At 39.7% G+C, this 16,390-nt stretch overlaps 1 protein-coding gene across 1 annotated transcript; it reads right to left on the bottom strand.

Annotated features, from left to right (window-relative positions):
- Positions 1–3,762: 3,762 nt before the first annotated feature.
- On the bottom strand, positions 3,763–10,042 carry LOC104593329 (formin-like protein 2). Its single transcript, XM_010253087.3, has 4 exons — positions 7,818–10,042; positions 7,478–7,677; positions 6,279–6,523; positions 3,763–4,888 (listed from the first exon to the last, which is right to left on the bottom strand). The coding sequence occupies exons 1-4, from the start codon at positions 9,440–9,442 to the stop codon at positions 4,064–4,066; spliced, it is 2,895 nt and encodes a 964-aa protein (XP_010251389.1). The 5' UTR covers positions 9,443–10,042; the 3' UTR covers positions 3,763–4,063.
- Between the last annotated feature and the right edge of the window lie 6,348 nt (positions 10,043–16,390).

The following is a 16,390-nucleotide window of genomic DNA, read 5'->3' on the forward strand; positions in this document are numbered from 1 at the left end:
TAAATGAAATTGACAAAGGAGCCTTTTGGCGTTCCAGAGCTATTCATGTTTAGACAAAAAACACTATCTTATTTCAAGATGAGCCCCTGATTGATAATTCATGACCTTAGAATTTAAAACTAATTAGGCTTAGACGGTAGACATGAATAACCATGTATTTTCCCCTATCTATTGATGATAGGGATAAGCCTATGAAAGGTATTACTACTCACCCCAAAACTTAAATGAACTTGGCTAGTGAGCAAGTGAACCATCTCGTTGAACCATTAAACCTTTTGAGTTTTGACCCAGCCAACGTGTGTGAATTGGATATAAAATCTTTTTTTTTTTGTGTGTGTGTGTGTGTTTTTTAGCCATTTCCAACACCAAGAGTGCTGGATCTTTAATCAAGTACGGATTGTTTCAGATCAAGGTCTTGAGCATGCTCAAGAATAGGATCTTGCTTATTTCAGAGGGATTTGGAGGAATTTGAGGCTGAGATTTAGTGTGATTGGTTGTTTAAAGGTCTTATTTCATGTAAACGAGTCTTATTGTATGATAGGTGTTGTGAGGTGGCATAATCGTGGTCATTAGAAAGGAATTTTATGGATTTGAGGGCATATGAACTGAGATTTGGTTTTCTGGGAGTTTAGATATGTTCTGTAAGAATGGGGGCCTGATCGAGTACCCAGGGTATAGGAAGTGGGCCAAGATGTGGCCAAACAAAAATTGGGTGCTGACATCGGGCACCCTCGTACAACTTGGATCCTCAAGGGGACCCATAGAGCAAGCCCTTTGGTGACCCCTTCTATTTCTAAGGTATCATTGGGGTGAACCTTCCAGTTGGGGTAGTACTAGACTACTAGTAAACTTTGCCCTTTGCTTCCTTCAAGGTTTGCCCCTCTATGCTTTTGTTTGTTCAGTTGCTTGCTACTTCATGGAAGGCCTCATCTCAAACCTGCAACCACAACTTTATTCCTTGCCTATGGCGCTGTGCTCTCACGAAGCACCTTATTTGCTGCTCCTCGTTGGCATCCATATTCATACCTTCACAACACCGACCAAAGTTAGTACTTGGAAAGAAAACTATAAAGGATCAAACGTTTGACGGCTCGGTAACCAATCAAGCTGAGTTGGGCATAACCCAACATGGATCGAAAAAGCATTAGTGGTATACTCCTTGATGTTAACCTCAATCTTGGCCATGTGTGCCAAGGCTCCCTGCTCCTCCTTGGAGAGGTCTTTTGAATTGAGCATCTTCAACTTAGTCCTCAGGACGACAAGTTTGGACCCAAAAAAAAAAAAAAAAAAATCCCCTTCCTATTAGGGGTGTTAATTGGACTAGATTTGGTTCAATCCGATCCAATCCAATGTGAGTCCATTACAAATGAACCTGATTCAATCCAGTCTAATGAATATTTTGAACCGGTCCAGAGACTGTCCAATCTGTTCAAATTCCTGTTAATTTAGATTGGCTTCAACTCAAACCTGGTCCATTGACACCTATGTTCTTATCATCTATCAATGGACCAGATATTGGCTCAATCCAATATAAATTCATTATGGACGGACCAGGTCCAATCCAATATGTCATATTGGTCCATCCAAATTCAATGTCTTATTGGTCCGTCCAGTCCGTCCAAATGGATTTTGATTTGGACGGAGTCCAACCCAAAACTGGTCCATTGACACCCCCTACTTGCTATCATGGATGAAGGAGGGGGCTCTGAAGAGCACTGTCAAGTTCAGCCATGTAGAGAAATAGTAATACCCCCTCTGTTGAAGCTTCTTTTGAGAGAAACGGTTGTAAAAGATGAAAAATGTCATCAACAGGTCATGGATGGTATAAAAACAAAGGCGTACGATCACGTATCAAAAGGAGTTGGGCCTTAACTAAACTAAACAGGTTTCTCCCTTGGAAATTTGCTTCTATCTTGATTGGGCTGAAAATTTTTTGAAATTACATGCTTCCCACCATCAAGATCCGACCTTTTGGGGTCTCTTGCAACCCAATAAACAACTGCTCCCTAATCCTAACATATCCTCCTCAAACAAGAAACAAAAGGGTGTTCACAAGACTAATTAGGGCCCAAATTGAGATCTCCTCCTCATGGGCATCTTCTTCAAACTTCAACTCGGAGGATGTCCACTTTAACCTCGACCTCATTGGCATTAGTCTTTGCTTATTACCCGAGCTCTAGCTACATAATCTGTAAGGAAGACAAAGGTGAAGACACGAAGAAGCACTTAGCGGGAACAAGATCTACGTCGAAGCTAAAAGTACTCTAGACAAAGACCCAAGAGAAGGTTCCTGATGATCAACTTCATTTCTATAAACTCAATGCATTCAAGCCGCTAGCACTCCTAGTTAATGTAAATATTAGAATTTGAAATTGAAGGATCCGCTAACTATTTTGTTCAAAGCAGCATCACTTCTGGTGCTGGCACATATGCTGAGTCATGAAAGATGCAAGAGGAATTCATGGATATATTACTCCTGACATATGCTCCATGGGGACGAAGAAAGGTTATAGAGATGGGTAAAATTGGGTTTTGAAAATTAACCAGTGCATAGTGTGATGTACAAACAAATCTGGATCTGGATGGGGGGGGGATGTTTCAGTATTTAAGAGAAACTTCAATGGAGGTTTAAGTTTTTACCCAAATTTTTAAATGAGAGAATTGAAACTAGGTAGTTTTACAATTGAGCACAATAAGAGCTCGTCCTCCTAAAGGCTGCCAAACACCTCGCTCCTTGACTTTGGAACTACGGGGTAGGTAATGGAGGTATGAACCATCCTAGTTGAGCTACCACGTGGATTCTTATGTAGACGACACCTGGCTGAGCTATGCAACACAACTGACGTGGAGCAAGACCACTCGCGGTAGAGATCATCAATGGGGAAAAACTTTAGCTGTTGAGAGGGAGGATTTTTCATCTGAAAATGCTTCGTTACCATGAGAATGGATAAATTAGTAATTACATCTTAATTTATTTTAACTAAAAACCAAAGTATGGGCATGAATAGATGAACACATTACGCACACCAACCAAAGCCCAACCTTCCTCACCCTTCATTTCGCATCTCATGCGAAGAACGCAGAACCAATTCTTTAGAACCACGGTCGAGAACAGCCTTGAGAAGTGAGATGCATTCCACAAAAGTGAGGAGCATAACGGCATTACCCGGTTACCCCACCACAACTATATAAGGGATACACCTTCCCAAACTTTGAAACCCCCCATACCCCTTTATCAATGTATTCACAGGTCTCCATGACCTTGAATACACGGATGGTTGAGATCACCCAATTATGTTAAGCAAATGGTTATAGAGTTCGGCTTCTGTCAGGGCAAATTGATGCTCGCACCGTTCAAACAGTCCTGGGAATAAATAAAGGCTGATGGAACGGGCTTGCCCTGACCGAAGCCGGGCTCATGGTTAATATGCTTGTAACTTGTAAAAATACAGATGAATTCAACAATTATTAGATAGAGAACAAGAGCTTGAACCCAATTCATCTATGCCATACGGTCTCAAGGGTATTTAAACGAGCGAGGAGAAACGGCAATTAGAATGATGGACAGATTGGCTAAACAAGAAACTGCTGAATAACAAATATTTTGGGAAAAACTCTGAAGTTATTCTTGTTGGAGAATTTTCCACCTTGATGTAATATATTCATTTATCCTTGTTGATCAGGAAAAAAATCCATCTTTGCCATGCAGCCCAAAAAAGGACAAATATCAAAGCAAAACTATCCACATAATCAAAGCAATGGTGAAAGAATAAACAGCCTATCATTGAAGACTACTATTACTGAACAACATTCGATCATATCCAGCTTCAAAAAGATTTACAGCTACATTACCGCCTTATTGTTCCATGAGATATATTTCTCTTCTGTATATATATGGAAGGATGAAACAATTCCTAAATCTTTTACATGGATTCATACATAAATACAAAAAAGAAGCCACCAGGTAGCCTATCCGCTCAAGCTCCTCCCTTCCCTGTCGAATGGCTTCTAACAGAAAATGCATCATGACAGGAGTTTGCATCACTGCTGTGATAAGCAAGTGCTATGACGGGGATGAGCTGTCATCATCGGAAGAACTATATTGCTGCCGTCCGTGAAATCTAGGAAAAACCGGAGGCATTGTTGGGTTGGCTGGCATAGGAAATGGTCGAGCTGAACTTACTATTGTTCTTTCATTGATCTTCCCAACTTCCTTACAGACTTGATCAAGAGTTGAAAGAAAGTCCCTTACCACCATGAAAATCCTGAATGGGTGTGCTTCTTCCTTGGCTGAATTTCCATGAAAGTATTCAGTTAACTCCCTCACTAGAGAAAGAGTTACACTCTCTTGTGCCTGAACCCGGATAATCTCCTCCTCTGCCCTCTTCAAGAACCCATTCATCGACTCTGAGAATTTGCGGTTGCTCTCCCTCAACCCCATTGCTTCATTCAACCTTGCCACCTCGCTAATGTTCCCGATTCCTCTAGCAAGCTTTGAGACTTCACCACTAAGTACATCAGAGTCCATGGCAGCAGCCTTCTTCACATTCGTCAGTTCCCCACTAAGGCCAGCTACAACTTGCAGTCCTAACTTCCTAAATTCAACATCATCCCTAAAGGCAGATTGTTGGTTTTTTCCATTGATTGGACCCTGATTGGCACCAGAAAGTCGAGAGCCTTCCACTCTAATGATTTCCTGTACAACAAAATGCAATAGCGTGGTCTTCCCATCAGTGCCTTTGACATCTACGAGCTTGAGAAGAGTGTCAAGCTTGAAAGCATGGGCATCCCCACGGTTGGTTCCAACATTCATGCGGTTTCCAGTCTTTAGAACAGCTTCTAGAAGCTTCAAAAACATCCTGCTGTTTCTCAGTTCTTCACAGGCCGCCTGCAAAAAGTGGCTATTATTGAATGCTATTAACTCGAGAACCTAGCTTTTCACAAAGATGAAATACCTACTTGAATTTGCCATCTATCTACACAGCTTTACCAGACTGTGCATAATAGGTAGGATAGTTAGAAGCAGTCGATCAGGAAAGATCATATCACACCATAGATACTGCAACAGGACAAGCTCTATGGCATATATGCTGTGTGTGGTGCATTCAAAAATGAATATTTCATCTAGTCCTGTCATCCTTCTTGTACTTTTTGTAAATATATCCAATGAATGTAATAAGTCAATTTTAAGAAGGGCAAAGAAATTATGCCCCATATAACCACCACAGTATTCGGTGAAACTTCCAGTATCTATTAAGTTTAATAAAATTTGCTAAAAATGCTATAAATATGTTTTTATGATAACAAGCATGAAAATCATAAAGAGTTAAGGGAATAACTTGTGAAAACAAGTATAATTCCATCCTATAATATCCATGCAGTATCCAGTGTCATAATTGACGCCATGTAATGTTGACAAAGGTGCATTAGGCATGTTCAAATATTACAGGTCTGTTACATAATTCCACAGAAGTACATAACAATAATAAACAGGTTGTGGGGTATTTCTTATCATTAAAAACAATCAAAAAGGATTTATTAATAATGCAAAAGAGAAAAGCTATGCAACCAAAAATGGGTCTGAGTGCAGGGAACAATGCACAGCATGATAAACAAGTCACGGTTTTGAACATATGGTCATTGGGTTAGACTGTTTTAACTTGCATGCAATCTCATTAAAACAATCATTCCTTTCCATGGAATAATAAATGATTAAGCGGCACAGAAAAAAAGTCTGCACTTGTATTCCTGAGCTAGTGTTTCCTACAGTGTTGCATGTCACTGGTCAAAGAAAATGAAACAGAATTTTACATTGGTCTCTTATATGAACAGGTCAAGCCACTAAGGTTGACAATTCATTTGGGGTTGCAGGTGCTCCTTGTTGATTGAACTTTGAGTGAAGAACTAGGCAGGGAAGAATGAAGAAGAAAGCTGAACATGACCAACTACTTGACTCGAGACTCTTTCAGAGCCAGGTAGACATGGACCACAGTTTGTTATTTGTACAGCTAGGACAACTATGTGGTTATGTGTTAGTCCAGCTGACTCCTGGACTGGCATACTTGTATTGCTGTATCATACTGATTTCTCGAATATCAGCAAGTGACAATTTTGACCTTGATACTTTGAAATCAGCCATGTCGAGAGCATTTTGGACAAGAAAACAGTTTAGGATAAGCATGTGTAGGAGTAGAAGTTGGAAATTGGAAGATGATTCAAAAATGAAAACTACAAAATTTTTTACCAATAAATAACTAAAATTGATGATTGGAATTTACCTCTAGAGTTTCAAATGACTTCCTAAGGTACTCAACTTCTGAATCAAAATTGGCTATGTAAAGCATTGCATCCACCCTCTTAAACGCAAAGGGAATATCAAGAACCGCCTTGAGAAATCTCTCCGCAGGGCCAAGCTTGAATGGTGAATCATCTTTATACTCTCTTAGTTTACGTTCTTCCTCTTTGGTTGGAGCCATCTTTAACAAACTCTCAAGAAGCTCAGTTCCCAGGGTATCTGCGTTACCTGTTGCAAGTACAAATTTTACAAATTGATCACAATCTATTACTGAAACAAAGTAAGCATGTGCATCCCACAGAACCATAAGAGCATAGCTGAATAATGTAAGATTCTCTAACAACATGCCGAATACAAAATGAAGTGAGATAGAGATAATAGGCATATAGAAACACTTAATAATTTAAGAGACTCTTTTAACAGGCAGAATACCAAAAGAGTAATATCACCAGGAAGAAGATCATCATTATGTTTTTCAAGGTAGTCTTACAAATAGAAAGGAGTAGGAGACAACATTTCACCAACCCAATAATCAAAGTTCTACTTGCAAAACTATCATAAATCAATATGCTTTGTGAGATTAAAAGCAAGCTAAAAAAGACCATAAAAGGCCATAAAAAAACAACTAAAAATTAACAACATTTAAAATTTATGCAACATGAAAACAAAATTCCCATCTTTATTTACACAAGGAAAACCTAGCATCCTTTAAAAATTAAACAGAAACGTGGAAGTATTTCTATAGGGGCTCAAATAGAACTAAACCAATCAAGGAAATACCACCATTTGAATGGACAGAGGTGTTATTTTTTCTTCTTGTAATAAATAGGCAGAGCTTAGGAGCTAATAAATGTTTGCTTTCAAATTAATATGAACAATATGAGAAACATAAGAGTGTATGACTGTATTCAACTCAACTCAGCAAGGTAACAGTTTAACAGATAAAGCCAAAAATTGTATAATACAACAACTTAAACAGGACATGAAGCAATTTCCATTTCAGATAAAATAAAACACAAATCTAAGTAAGATTGTGCACAAGAGAAAACCACAGTCAAGTTATGGGAATGGGCATAACCGTTCAGTAAATTCAACCCAGTAAGAGAAGGATCCGTCAGTTCTATGGCACAATATGAAACAAAGTGAGAACATCACCAATTTTGACTCGAATAACTTTGTTACCTTCCAACAGGGCTTCACAAACTTCCTCAATGGTCACATTCAGTGCCCGCAACAGAATAGCAATATTCTGAGATTTTTTTGGATCAAGTACCCTATTCTCTTGGTTAGATGAGGGGAGGACTGGACGGCGAGTCATCTCCTTTGGATTCAAGCTAGAAGCATTAACGACAAACAATGTCTCGATCATCTCCTCGTTCAATCTGCATCCAATCAAATTTTACAACTTAAGAGAAACACCACCCGAGAAGAAAACAAACTAGATGTTTTTCACCCAGAGCCAAGCCTGGTGACACCAGAAAAGAGAATTGAGAGACAGAGATTTAGAAAAAAAAAATCTTACTGGAAAGAACTGGATTTCAACTGATCCCAAACCATTGCACGATCGGAGCTTGCCCTAACCTTGTCCCAATGTAATGGCTTCAGCTTTGGCTTTGGAGTCTCCTCACTTCTCTCCAAGTTATGGGAATTCTGCGTCAATCCACTCGGAGAAAGTGCTTGTGAATTCTGGAAGACAACTGGTCTAGAAGGAGTAATAAGTTCGGGTGGCCTACTTAACGGTTCATGGATGGGTGGAGGACGAGTTGGAGCTTCCCAGAATCTAGGTGGAGGAGGGGGCGGGGGTGGCGGTGGTGGGACAGAAACCGGGTGCCTAAAAATTCTGTCCATCCTCGCTGGAGACTGCCGATCTTGGACAGAAACATCAGAAATTCTTGTGGGTGAATGTGAGCTTTTCTCCGAATCAGAAATTCTTGTGGGTGAATGTGGGTTTTTCTCCGAATCAGAAATGCTAGTGGGTGAATGTTGGCATTTCTCCGAATCAGAAATTCTTGTAGGTGAATGTGAGATTTTGTCGGAATCCCTCTCTGGAGGCGAAGAAGGCGGCGAGGGAGAAGGGAGCTTTCTCTTCGGAGGTGATGGAGTCATCGGACGCGGTGGTGCCGGCGGTGGAGGCAAAGTGGTGACAAAATCTGGAAATTTTGATTTTAAGCTTCTGGAACCTAGGCTAATTGGTGGGGAAGGACTGTTAGACATAGATGGAGTTGGCGAGGCTGAATCCGAAGACGGGTACGATGGAGTACTCGATTTTGAGCTTCGGCTTGCAAAATTCTCTACCGAAGTAGCCGGAAACGCCCTACGAGAGCTCGACCCAGTAGCAGTCAAGCTCTCCTTGCCGCCAGTAGAGCTTCTCGGGGAGTAAAATTCCTCTTCTTCCTCATCTCCAGACGAACTATCTTCTGCATTATCATTCTGCCTGAAACTCTGACGGGAGAGTGGCGGAAGCGGGTGGAGCTCAGGAGAACTCAGTTTCCTATACGAGGAGACGCCACCGCCACCACCACCACCACCGGCGTCGGCACCTCCCCCAAGACTGCGGGCATCGGCATCTCCATCGATCCCACGGGAGTTGATGAGAGTGCCCAGGTAGAGAAACTCAGAGCTAGTGGCAGATGCGCCTCGAAGCTTGGGAGGTCCATCAGAGGGGCCGGCATTCGCCGGGAACAACCGATGACTGTCGGATCTGGTGGTCTTGGTGTCGTAGAAATTTTGCCGTCTCCGGCGGTAAACAACGAAAGCGAAAGCTGCGATAAAGACTAAGGAAAGAAGAGCGAGGACGATGCAGACGGCGAGAAGCTTGGGCGAGAAGGATTTGTGGCGAGGAGACTGAGGGAAGATAAGAGAGGAGATATTAGCAGGAAATGTGGGAAGGGAAGAAGAAGTAGAAGGAGGGGGAGGTGGGGAAGGAAAAGATGGGAAGAATGGTGGACTGTTGGTTGAAGAAGAAAATGGGAATTTGGGTAGTTGTTGAGGAGGTGGAGATGAAGATGGAGGTTGGGTTGGGGGGAATGAGTCCAGAGGAAAGAAGGGTTGATGGAGGATCCGGCGGTAGTGACTGCGAAGGGGCGTGCAGGTCAGGTGGTGGGGAGTACAGGATAACAGGAGGAAGAGGAGGAAGAAGGTGGGCATTGTGGGTTTCAACTCTCTCAGAAGAAAGAGAGAGGCTGCTGCCTGTAGATGGAGAAATGCAGTGATGGTAGATGCTGTGTGGACTGTGGGGACTGTATTGACTGAGAGGTGGTTTAGAAAGAGAGAGAATCAGTTCTTTGGTGAGTGGTTTGGAGGAGATAGATAGAGGATTGTTCTTTCATGGGCATTTTGGAAATTTAGAGCTCAGATTAGCTCGAGGGAAAGCTCAAACAAGAATGTGATGGTCTGAACTCTGAGGTGTGAGAGAGAGAACGAGAGATGAGCAGTGTTGATGTTGTACTAATGGAGATTATTTCTCAGAAAATGGGGAAGAAGAGAAGGTTTGCTACATGATACACACTCAGAGCATGGAATGAGATGTGCAGTATGGTTTGATGGAGATTCTTGGATTCGGTGGTAACGTAGTATAGAGAAACCCCAGATAGAACATAATGAGTGTTTAGTTTAGTTTTTCAAGAACGAACAGGAAAAAGGCAGAGAAAAGAGGAGAGAGAGAGAGAGAGAGAGAGCTCGGAGAAGAAGCTGTGGATTATTTTACAAGGGGATTGAATGTTGGACACGGGTGAGAGAAGGGTTATCGAAGGCATGGAATATGGTTCAAAATCTCTGACATGAATCCTGTGGTCTCTCGCAAATCTATGAGAGAGAGAGAGAGTAAAATCTGGGTTTCTATTCTTTTTTTATTTTCCATATTTTGTTAATTAATTTATTAACTTTATTGTAAATTGTAAAATTATTGTAGTGGGAGATGATCGGCTGTGTGACGAGGAAGAGAAATCTAAAACAATCATTCCATCGACCAATGACACGTGTACAGTATGAGGTAGAGTAACCCCTATTGACTAATACCAACACATCTGAAAAAGCCAAAAAGGAAATACTCATTTACTTTTTCTAAAAAAAATGTGAAAAGAAACATCTTCTGATTTCACCTGCACACGTGGCAGAATCCCTTAATGCACTGGTGGGTCCATATTCAGGACATTGCACAAACGGTCCTTTGAGAAGAACCTCCAGCCGTTCGATCTGCTTAGGGGAATGGTGCTTGTTAAATGGGCTTGATTGACATTTTGCAGAGGTGGGGTCAGGGTGAGTGGGTGTTGAAGAGCTGAAAACGAGTGGCCCTGATTTAATCAGGAGTTCTTCGTATAGTTTAATCCTCGTGCTAGCTACACTGTATCGTTAGCAACAAAACCCTCTTTTCTTCTCTTCTAAATTTTGGAAACATCCAATATTTCAATTAATAAGAAATATTATTACATTGATAGTGGAAAGGACGAAATACAGCAGATTCATGGCTCATGATGCTAAAAATTAAATAATTAAATAAAGGTCCACCGTTCATAACAGGAAACAACACTTATTTCTCATGGGGCTACACAACGGTGGTAGTCCGTTACCTATACAAACCACCAGCCCACATCATCCTGGTGAGAGTGTAGCTGTCAATGGGTTGGATTCGGTTCGGGACAGGGTGGACAAGCCTTGAGCCGATTATTTAGCGTCTGTTTGGCATGGATGCCGTTGCTCTTAAAACGATGACACATCAGCCTCACGTAAAAAAAATAGTGCTCCAAGAAACATTAATATGTTTGGATTAAAAAAAGATGTTCCAAGCCGACTTGAAACAATGTCAAATTTGATATTTTTTCATATTGTGAGTCGTTGCTATCAAAAAGAAATGATATGGCATTGATGCGGACTTCCTATAATGGGTAGCGGTGTTAAAAACAGATATGCAATATTTTCAAATAAAAAAAAAAGGCATTGTTCTCTCATAAAATGTTGCTTCCAACCCACACACTGCAGCATTAGTGCCAAATATATACTTAGTATGTGTTTGGTTTTGTGGGCGTTTATGGATAGAGCATTTATTTGCACTTTTTCACTTTAAAAATTTCCTATTTTTGTTGTTTGATTGAATTTCACTTTAAACTTTTTTGACTCTCTACCTCACATTAATGCATGGTAAAGTGTGTCACATCAGCATTTGGTTTCAAGAAATGTTGGGGCATTAGGAGAAATAAGAATTTAATATTTCCCCAAATGCCACATGCACAAAATTCAAAGTGTTTCCATTTCTATCATTTATTTGATAAACGGTGAAACCAAACAATTATTTCATTTTGCTTCATCTATAATAAACGTCAACACCTATGTGGCATTGATGTGGCAACATTTTTTCAGTAAACAACAATAAAACCAAACATCCCTTTAATCGGTTCTTATAACATCGACCCAAAATTGAATCAATTATTAATCGGGATAATTAAGTATAAACCAATTAGGTGATGTTTGGCATTCGTGATGGTTCTTCTTTATCTATTTAAAGCAATGTTTTTTCAAAATCGATAAATTTTGTTATTTGGTGTAATTTTTGCAATATAAGTTGATTTTTGAAAAAATCAATTTTGAGTGTATTTGGTACTGATTCTCAAGGCTAATTATTTTTGTATTATAGTTATTATTCAATGCCGTTATGCCATTTTCAAAAAAATCAAAATTTCCTATAAATCAGAAAATCATATGGTTTTAAAAAATAATTTTTTTGCCGCTTTTTTTTAAATTACTAAAATTGACCAACCAAATAAAATTTTCAATAATGATTTTCAACCTTTTTATAATATAAATGATAATAAATAGTAACCCGCTTATATGTTGTTAAAGTGACTGTATTTTATCAAAATTATCTTATATATGTTCATCACATAAAATATAACAAAACTAAAAAAAAAAACATAATACCTTTATACATTATTAACTCGGTTCGGGGGTCTTAATCGGTTCAGAACAGAAAGAACCGGTCCCGGTGCAAGTATTAATGGGAACAGAAACCATATAAGCAGAACTGACATATCACAACACGGATCCCCCAAATTCTTTTCTGGGTCTGACAAATTGTCCACGTGGCAAAGAATTCTGTCCCATAAAGCATTGTTAGTGGCATTCCTCTAAAAAATAATACAACATCCAGTGTAAGAATAAAATATCATTTATTTTATTAACCGTTTGCTTGTTCATTGAGGGGAATGATTATATTATTTATTATATGTTGATCTTGGGCCATCAGGCCCATCACTAAGCATCTACACCATACACGCCATGTTACATTGGACAATTTTGCAGTGGAGGGATGATATTGCAAATTTAGACAGTCACAGGGTCCCACATACACGACACTTCCCTTTACCCATAGAAATTTCTAGGGTTCTTTTGATAATATTTATATTTTTCTTTTTTTATAAACTAAGGCAGGTAAGAGACAGATTACCTCCCATGTGATGGAGGCTTTTTTCTATGAAAGTAACAGGAATATTGACCCGCAAACTGACCCATTTTAGTACGTAGTATTAGTTAGGGGATGTCAATGGGTTGGGTTAAGTGTAAACCCGCAATGACCCGACCCTGTTGCTCTTGCTGAATTATACAAATAGAAGCTTGGTTGACTATATATCCTCTCTATTTAGTCGGGTTCGGGTTGACCCACTGCATCTCATCAATAAATCTAACCCCTTAAAAAGAGATTAAAAAGGAGAAACTTTCCAACACTTTGAAAGGAGCTAAGGCTACTTTTGCAGATGGATAGCCACATACCTATGTTTGAGAGGATATTAAATCTCAAGGCTCAGTTTGGAAGGAGTATAAATACAAATATGTATAGTATAAATACTGAAATACATATAAAATAATATAAAATATAAGGTTTTGTCTTCTACAAATTTGTATTTGTATTCCTTCTAAACTGAGCCCAAATGTTATAGACTTAATAGTGGGCGATTTTCTTGAATGAAAGTGAAAACCCTTAGAAATGAAACTCCATAAATGGATCCCTTTCTTATTCTTCTTTCGAGTTCACATCTGTGCCCCACAATATTCCACAGTGCATTCCCGCCTTGTATTGGGAACATCTCCCGATGATAATACCAGACATCATTGGGAGATGTTCCCAATACACGGCAGGGATGTGCTGTGGGACATTATGGGGCGCCCCCCTGTGGGGCAGAGATCTGAACTCGCTTCTTTTTCCTTAAGATCTGCTGATTTTGATTTGATGGTGTAAAGCTTCACTTTCTAACAGGAATTTGAATCTAAAAGCCATAGGCTTGTCTCAGAATTTGGATTTCATCATTACAAAATTGTCCTCACGGCCATCTTAGAATTCAGATTTTGTCCGCACAGCTCTCTTAGAATGTAGATTTAATGTTCACAAAACTGTCCTCACAGTCAGAACCCCTTGTAAAAATATCTCCTATGAATAAAAGCATATAAATACGGAAATGTTATTAATGCACGCTGCAAAAAGATGTAAGAATGGTGTGAAGACTAAACCCGAATTCCTTGTCTCGGGGGTGGGATGTCAATTTGAGACGGTAAAGTAGACAGAATTCATGAAAACACCATAAATCCACGGAACAAGACAGCTAGGGAAGAGACCCGGAAATATTCTGCTGGGTGCCCCCGCAGCTTTTCAAATAATTAATTTAACATTTAATAAAGCTTAAGGGTCCATTTGGTTTGCTCTCCGAATTGAAATTAGAATCAAAATTCAATAGAATGGTATTTGATGAGGGCAGATATGGAACTCCACTGACATTGTGACATGTGGCATCTCAGAATAATTGGACAACACCTCAATACCACATAGTCGATGATTTACCTTAGCTGAAATCTGACCTAGTGATCTACCTCCGTCGACCTGGCGACCTACTTCCACCAACCTGGAGACCTACCTTTGCCAACCTAGCGACCTATCTCTGTTGACTAACTAGAATCCTAGCTGGTGGCCTCATTTACAACTTGTGCACCTCAGTAAGGTGGCTAGAAATACCTTGTCCAGGACCTGTGGTACCTCGTCGTTACTGGTCCAAGTGACCTCAACGCGGGAAACGACCTCCCTTGAGGACTTATCAACTTAATGGTGTAGGGCAACGGCCAACTCTTGACAGAGGTTGGGAACAAATACAATGTGCATGCATGACTGTTAGCAAATTATTCCCAATTGGGCATACAAAAGAGAAAGATTTTGGCCGATGTAGTTACATTCAAACAGTCACGATAGGTGTAAGTTAATTCAGTCTAAGTCCAATTCAAGCATTAAGTTTTAACCAATTAGATTCAAATGGTTTGTTGTAAAACGTACAAACTTGGTGAGTCATGATTCTATATGCTTAATTCCTAGGTCCCCTAGTTAAATTGGTGGTCTTCATGCATATGCTCAAACCATCTTAATCAGATTTTGACCCCATGCCATCACATAAAAGCCTGATTTTCTTTAAGCATATAAAAATATTATATATAATATTCTACTCTTATATATTTTTAGCATTTTATATTTATAAGTTAAAAAATAATTAAATTTTATTTTTTTTCATTTTAATAACAATAGAACATAGTTGGATAAAATCGAAATTCAATGCAAGTCTAATATTTTAGATTTTGGATCAAATTCGGAATTGTAATTTTAATAATCAATTCAGGTTCAAATGTAGTTGGACCCATCTGAATTCGACCCAACTACAGCTCTATTTGGTACTCCATAGGTCCCTAGTTCACTAGTTCAATTATGATTGGTCAAATTGATGACATTTGTTTTGATAATTTATGGGGTATTTTATACTGTGGGTTGTTTTTCTTGTTGTCAGTTTCAAAAACAAATCAAAACTATATAGTTTGAAAATAAATTGTTTTTCAAAATAAAAATACAAAAAAAACATGTTTTAGTTCCGAAAATAGATTTTCATTTGGTTATTTAGTATCATGTTATATAAATCATATAATTTCTATATTACAAAATTTGTTTTTGTTTTTAAAATCATAATTTTGATGGTTCAAAAAATATGTATTAGGTTTTGAAACCAAACCAATTTGTTTTTTCTCTTTAAAATAAAAAAAAGAGTTCAAAAACATGTGGTGACTTTGAAATCGAATAAAAAAATATTCATGTTGTAAAATGCCCCCTAAATTATTAGCCATGTGTTCATTTTTTTAGGGGGGTGGCCTATGGTCATACCAGCCAGTTGAATGGTAGGTGCAAAAAGGATTGAGAGGAATAGAAGCAAAGAGAAGATTAGATTTTCTCCCCATTGTGGAGTTGAGGGAAACAACATAATTTCTAGCGTTCAAGGCCGACGGGTCCAATCTATTGAGAGAAAGAAGATGTTAGAGGCCTCGGGAGTTACCCCAGGGGTGAAGACTCTGACGATCAAGTTAGTAGAAGGTTGTGAGGGGTCGGACTAAGCAAGAGAGGAGACTTAGAGCTTAAGTTTCAAAGTGAGTTTACATCAATGTGGAAGCCTCTTTTTATAGTCGACGTTGCCTTAGATGCTGAGCAGGGGGCGGTGGTTAGCAGTGATTGGTAATGAACGACTTGGATACATCCGGTCGATGCCACGTGTCAAGATCCCAGGTCGGCCAAATCTTCCTCATCACTTGCCCCCCACTTTTGATGCCAGTTGGTGAATTGTGCAGAGGTCTCGGCTTCAGCGGAAGAGAGTATGGTAGATACACGTAGAGGTGTTGGCCTCGGCGGCAGAGCTCTTCTCAATGGTTGTGTGGCAATTGCTCATCCATTCTCCCTTTGCATCAATAAAGGACCATCCTAGGCCAAGGGATGTGACCATGGCCCGTGCGCGCGTAAGCTATCCGCGTCTGTTGTCTGCACCCTGTACATGCGTTGATGTCACTCGTCATATGACGTATGCAGGACAGGCGTCGAGGTTAACTGAATGAAGCTGTGCACGAGATGATACCGGGGGGGTCGACGTATCCTTGAGCCTAAGTCAACAGGTGAATTGGCCCTGTCTCTTGACATTGTTTTGTCTCCTGAGGTCGGTGCCACGTGGAGCCCGTCAGTTCAAGCTGTCAGGTCGGCAGGTCCACGGCTGTTGGATCAATTAGATTTGAGTCGTACATTTTTCTTTAAATAGG

Source organism: Nelumbo nucifera, chromosome 7 (assembly GCF_055504915.1).
Source record: "Nelumbo nucifera cultivar China Antique chromosome 7, China Antique-T2T, whole genome shotgun sequence".
Taxonomy (NCBI): Eukaryota; Viridiplantae; Streptophyta; class Magnoliopsida; order Proteales; family Nelumbonaceae; genus Nelumbo; species Nelumbo nucifera.

What these genes read in the sequence shown, in the direction of transcription:
- LOC104593329 (XM_010253087.3), bottom strand. Translation starts at nt 9,442, where the DNA reads ATGCCCACCTTCTTCCTCCTCTTCCTCCTGTTATCCTGTACTCCCCAC. An exon ending in TTGTGAAGCCCTGTTGGAAG is followed by an intron (nt 6,524 to 7,477) that starts GTAACAAAGTTA and finishes TACTTGCAACAG; the next exon opens with GTAACGCAGATACCCTGGGA. An exon ending in AGTCATTTGAAACTCTAGAG is followed by an intron (nt 4,889 to 6,278) that starts GTAAATTCCAAT and finishes CACTTTTTGCAG; the next exon opens with GCGGCCTGTGAAGAACTGAG.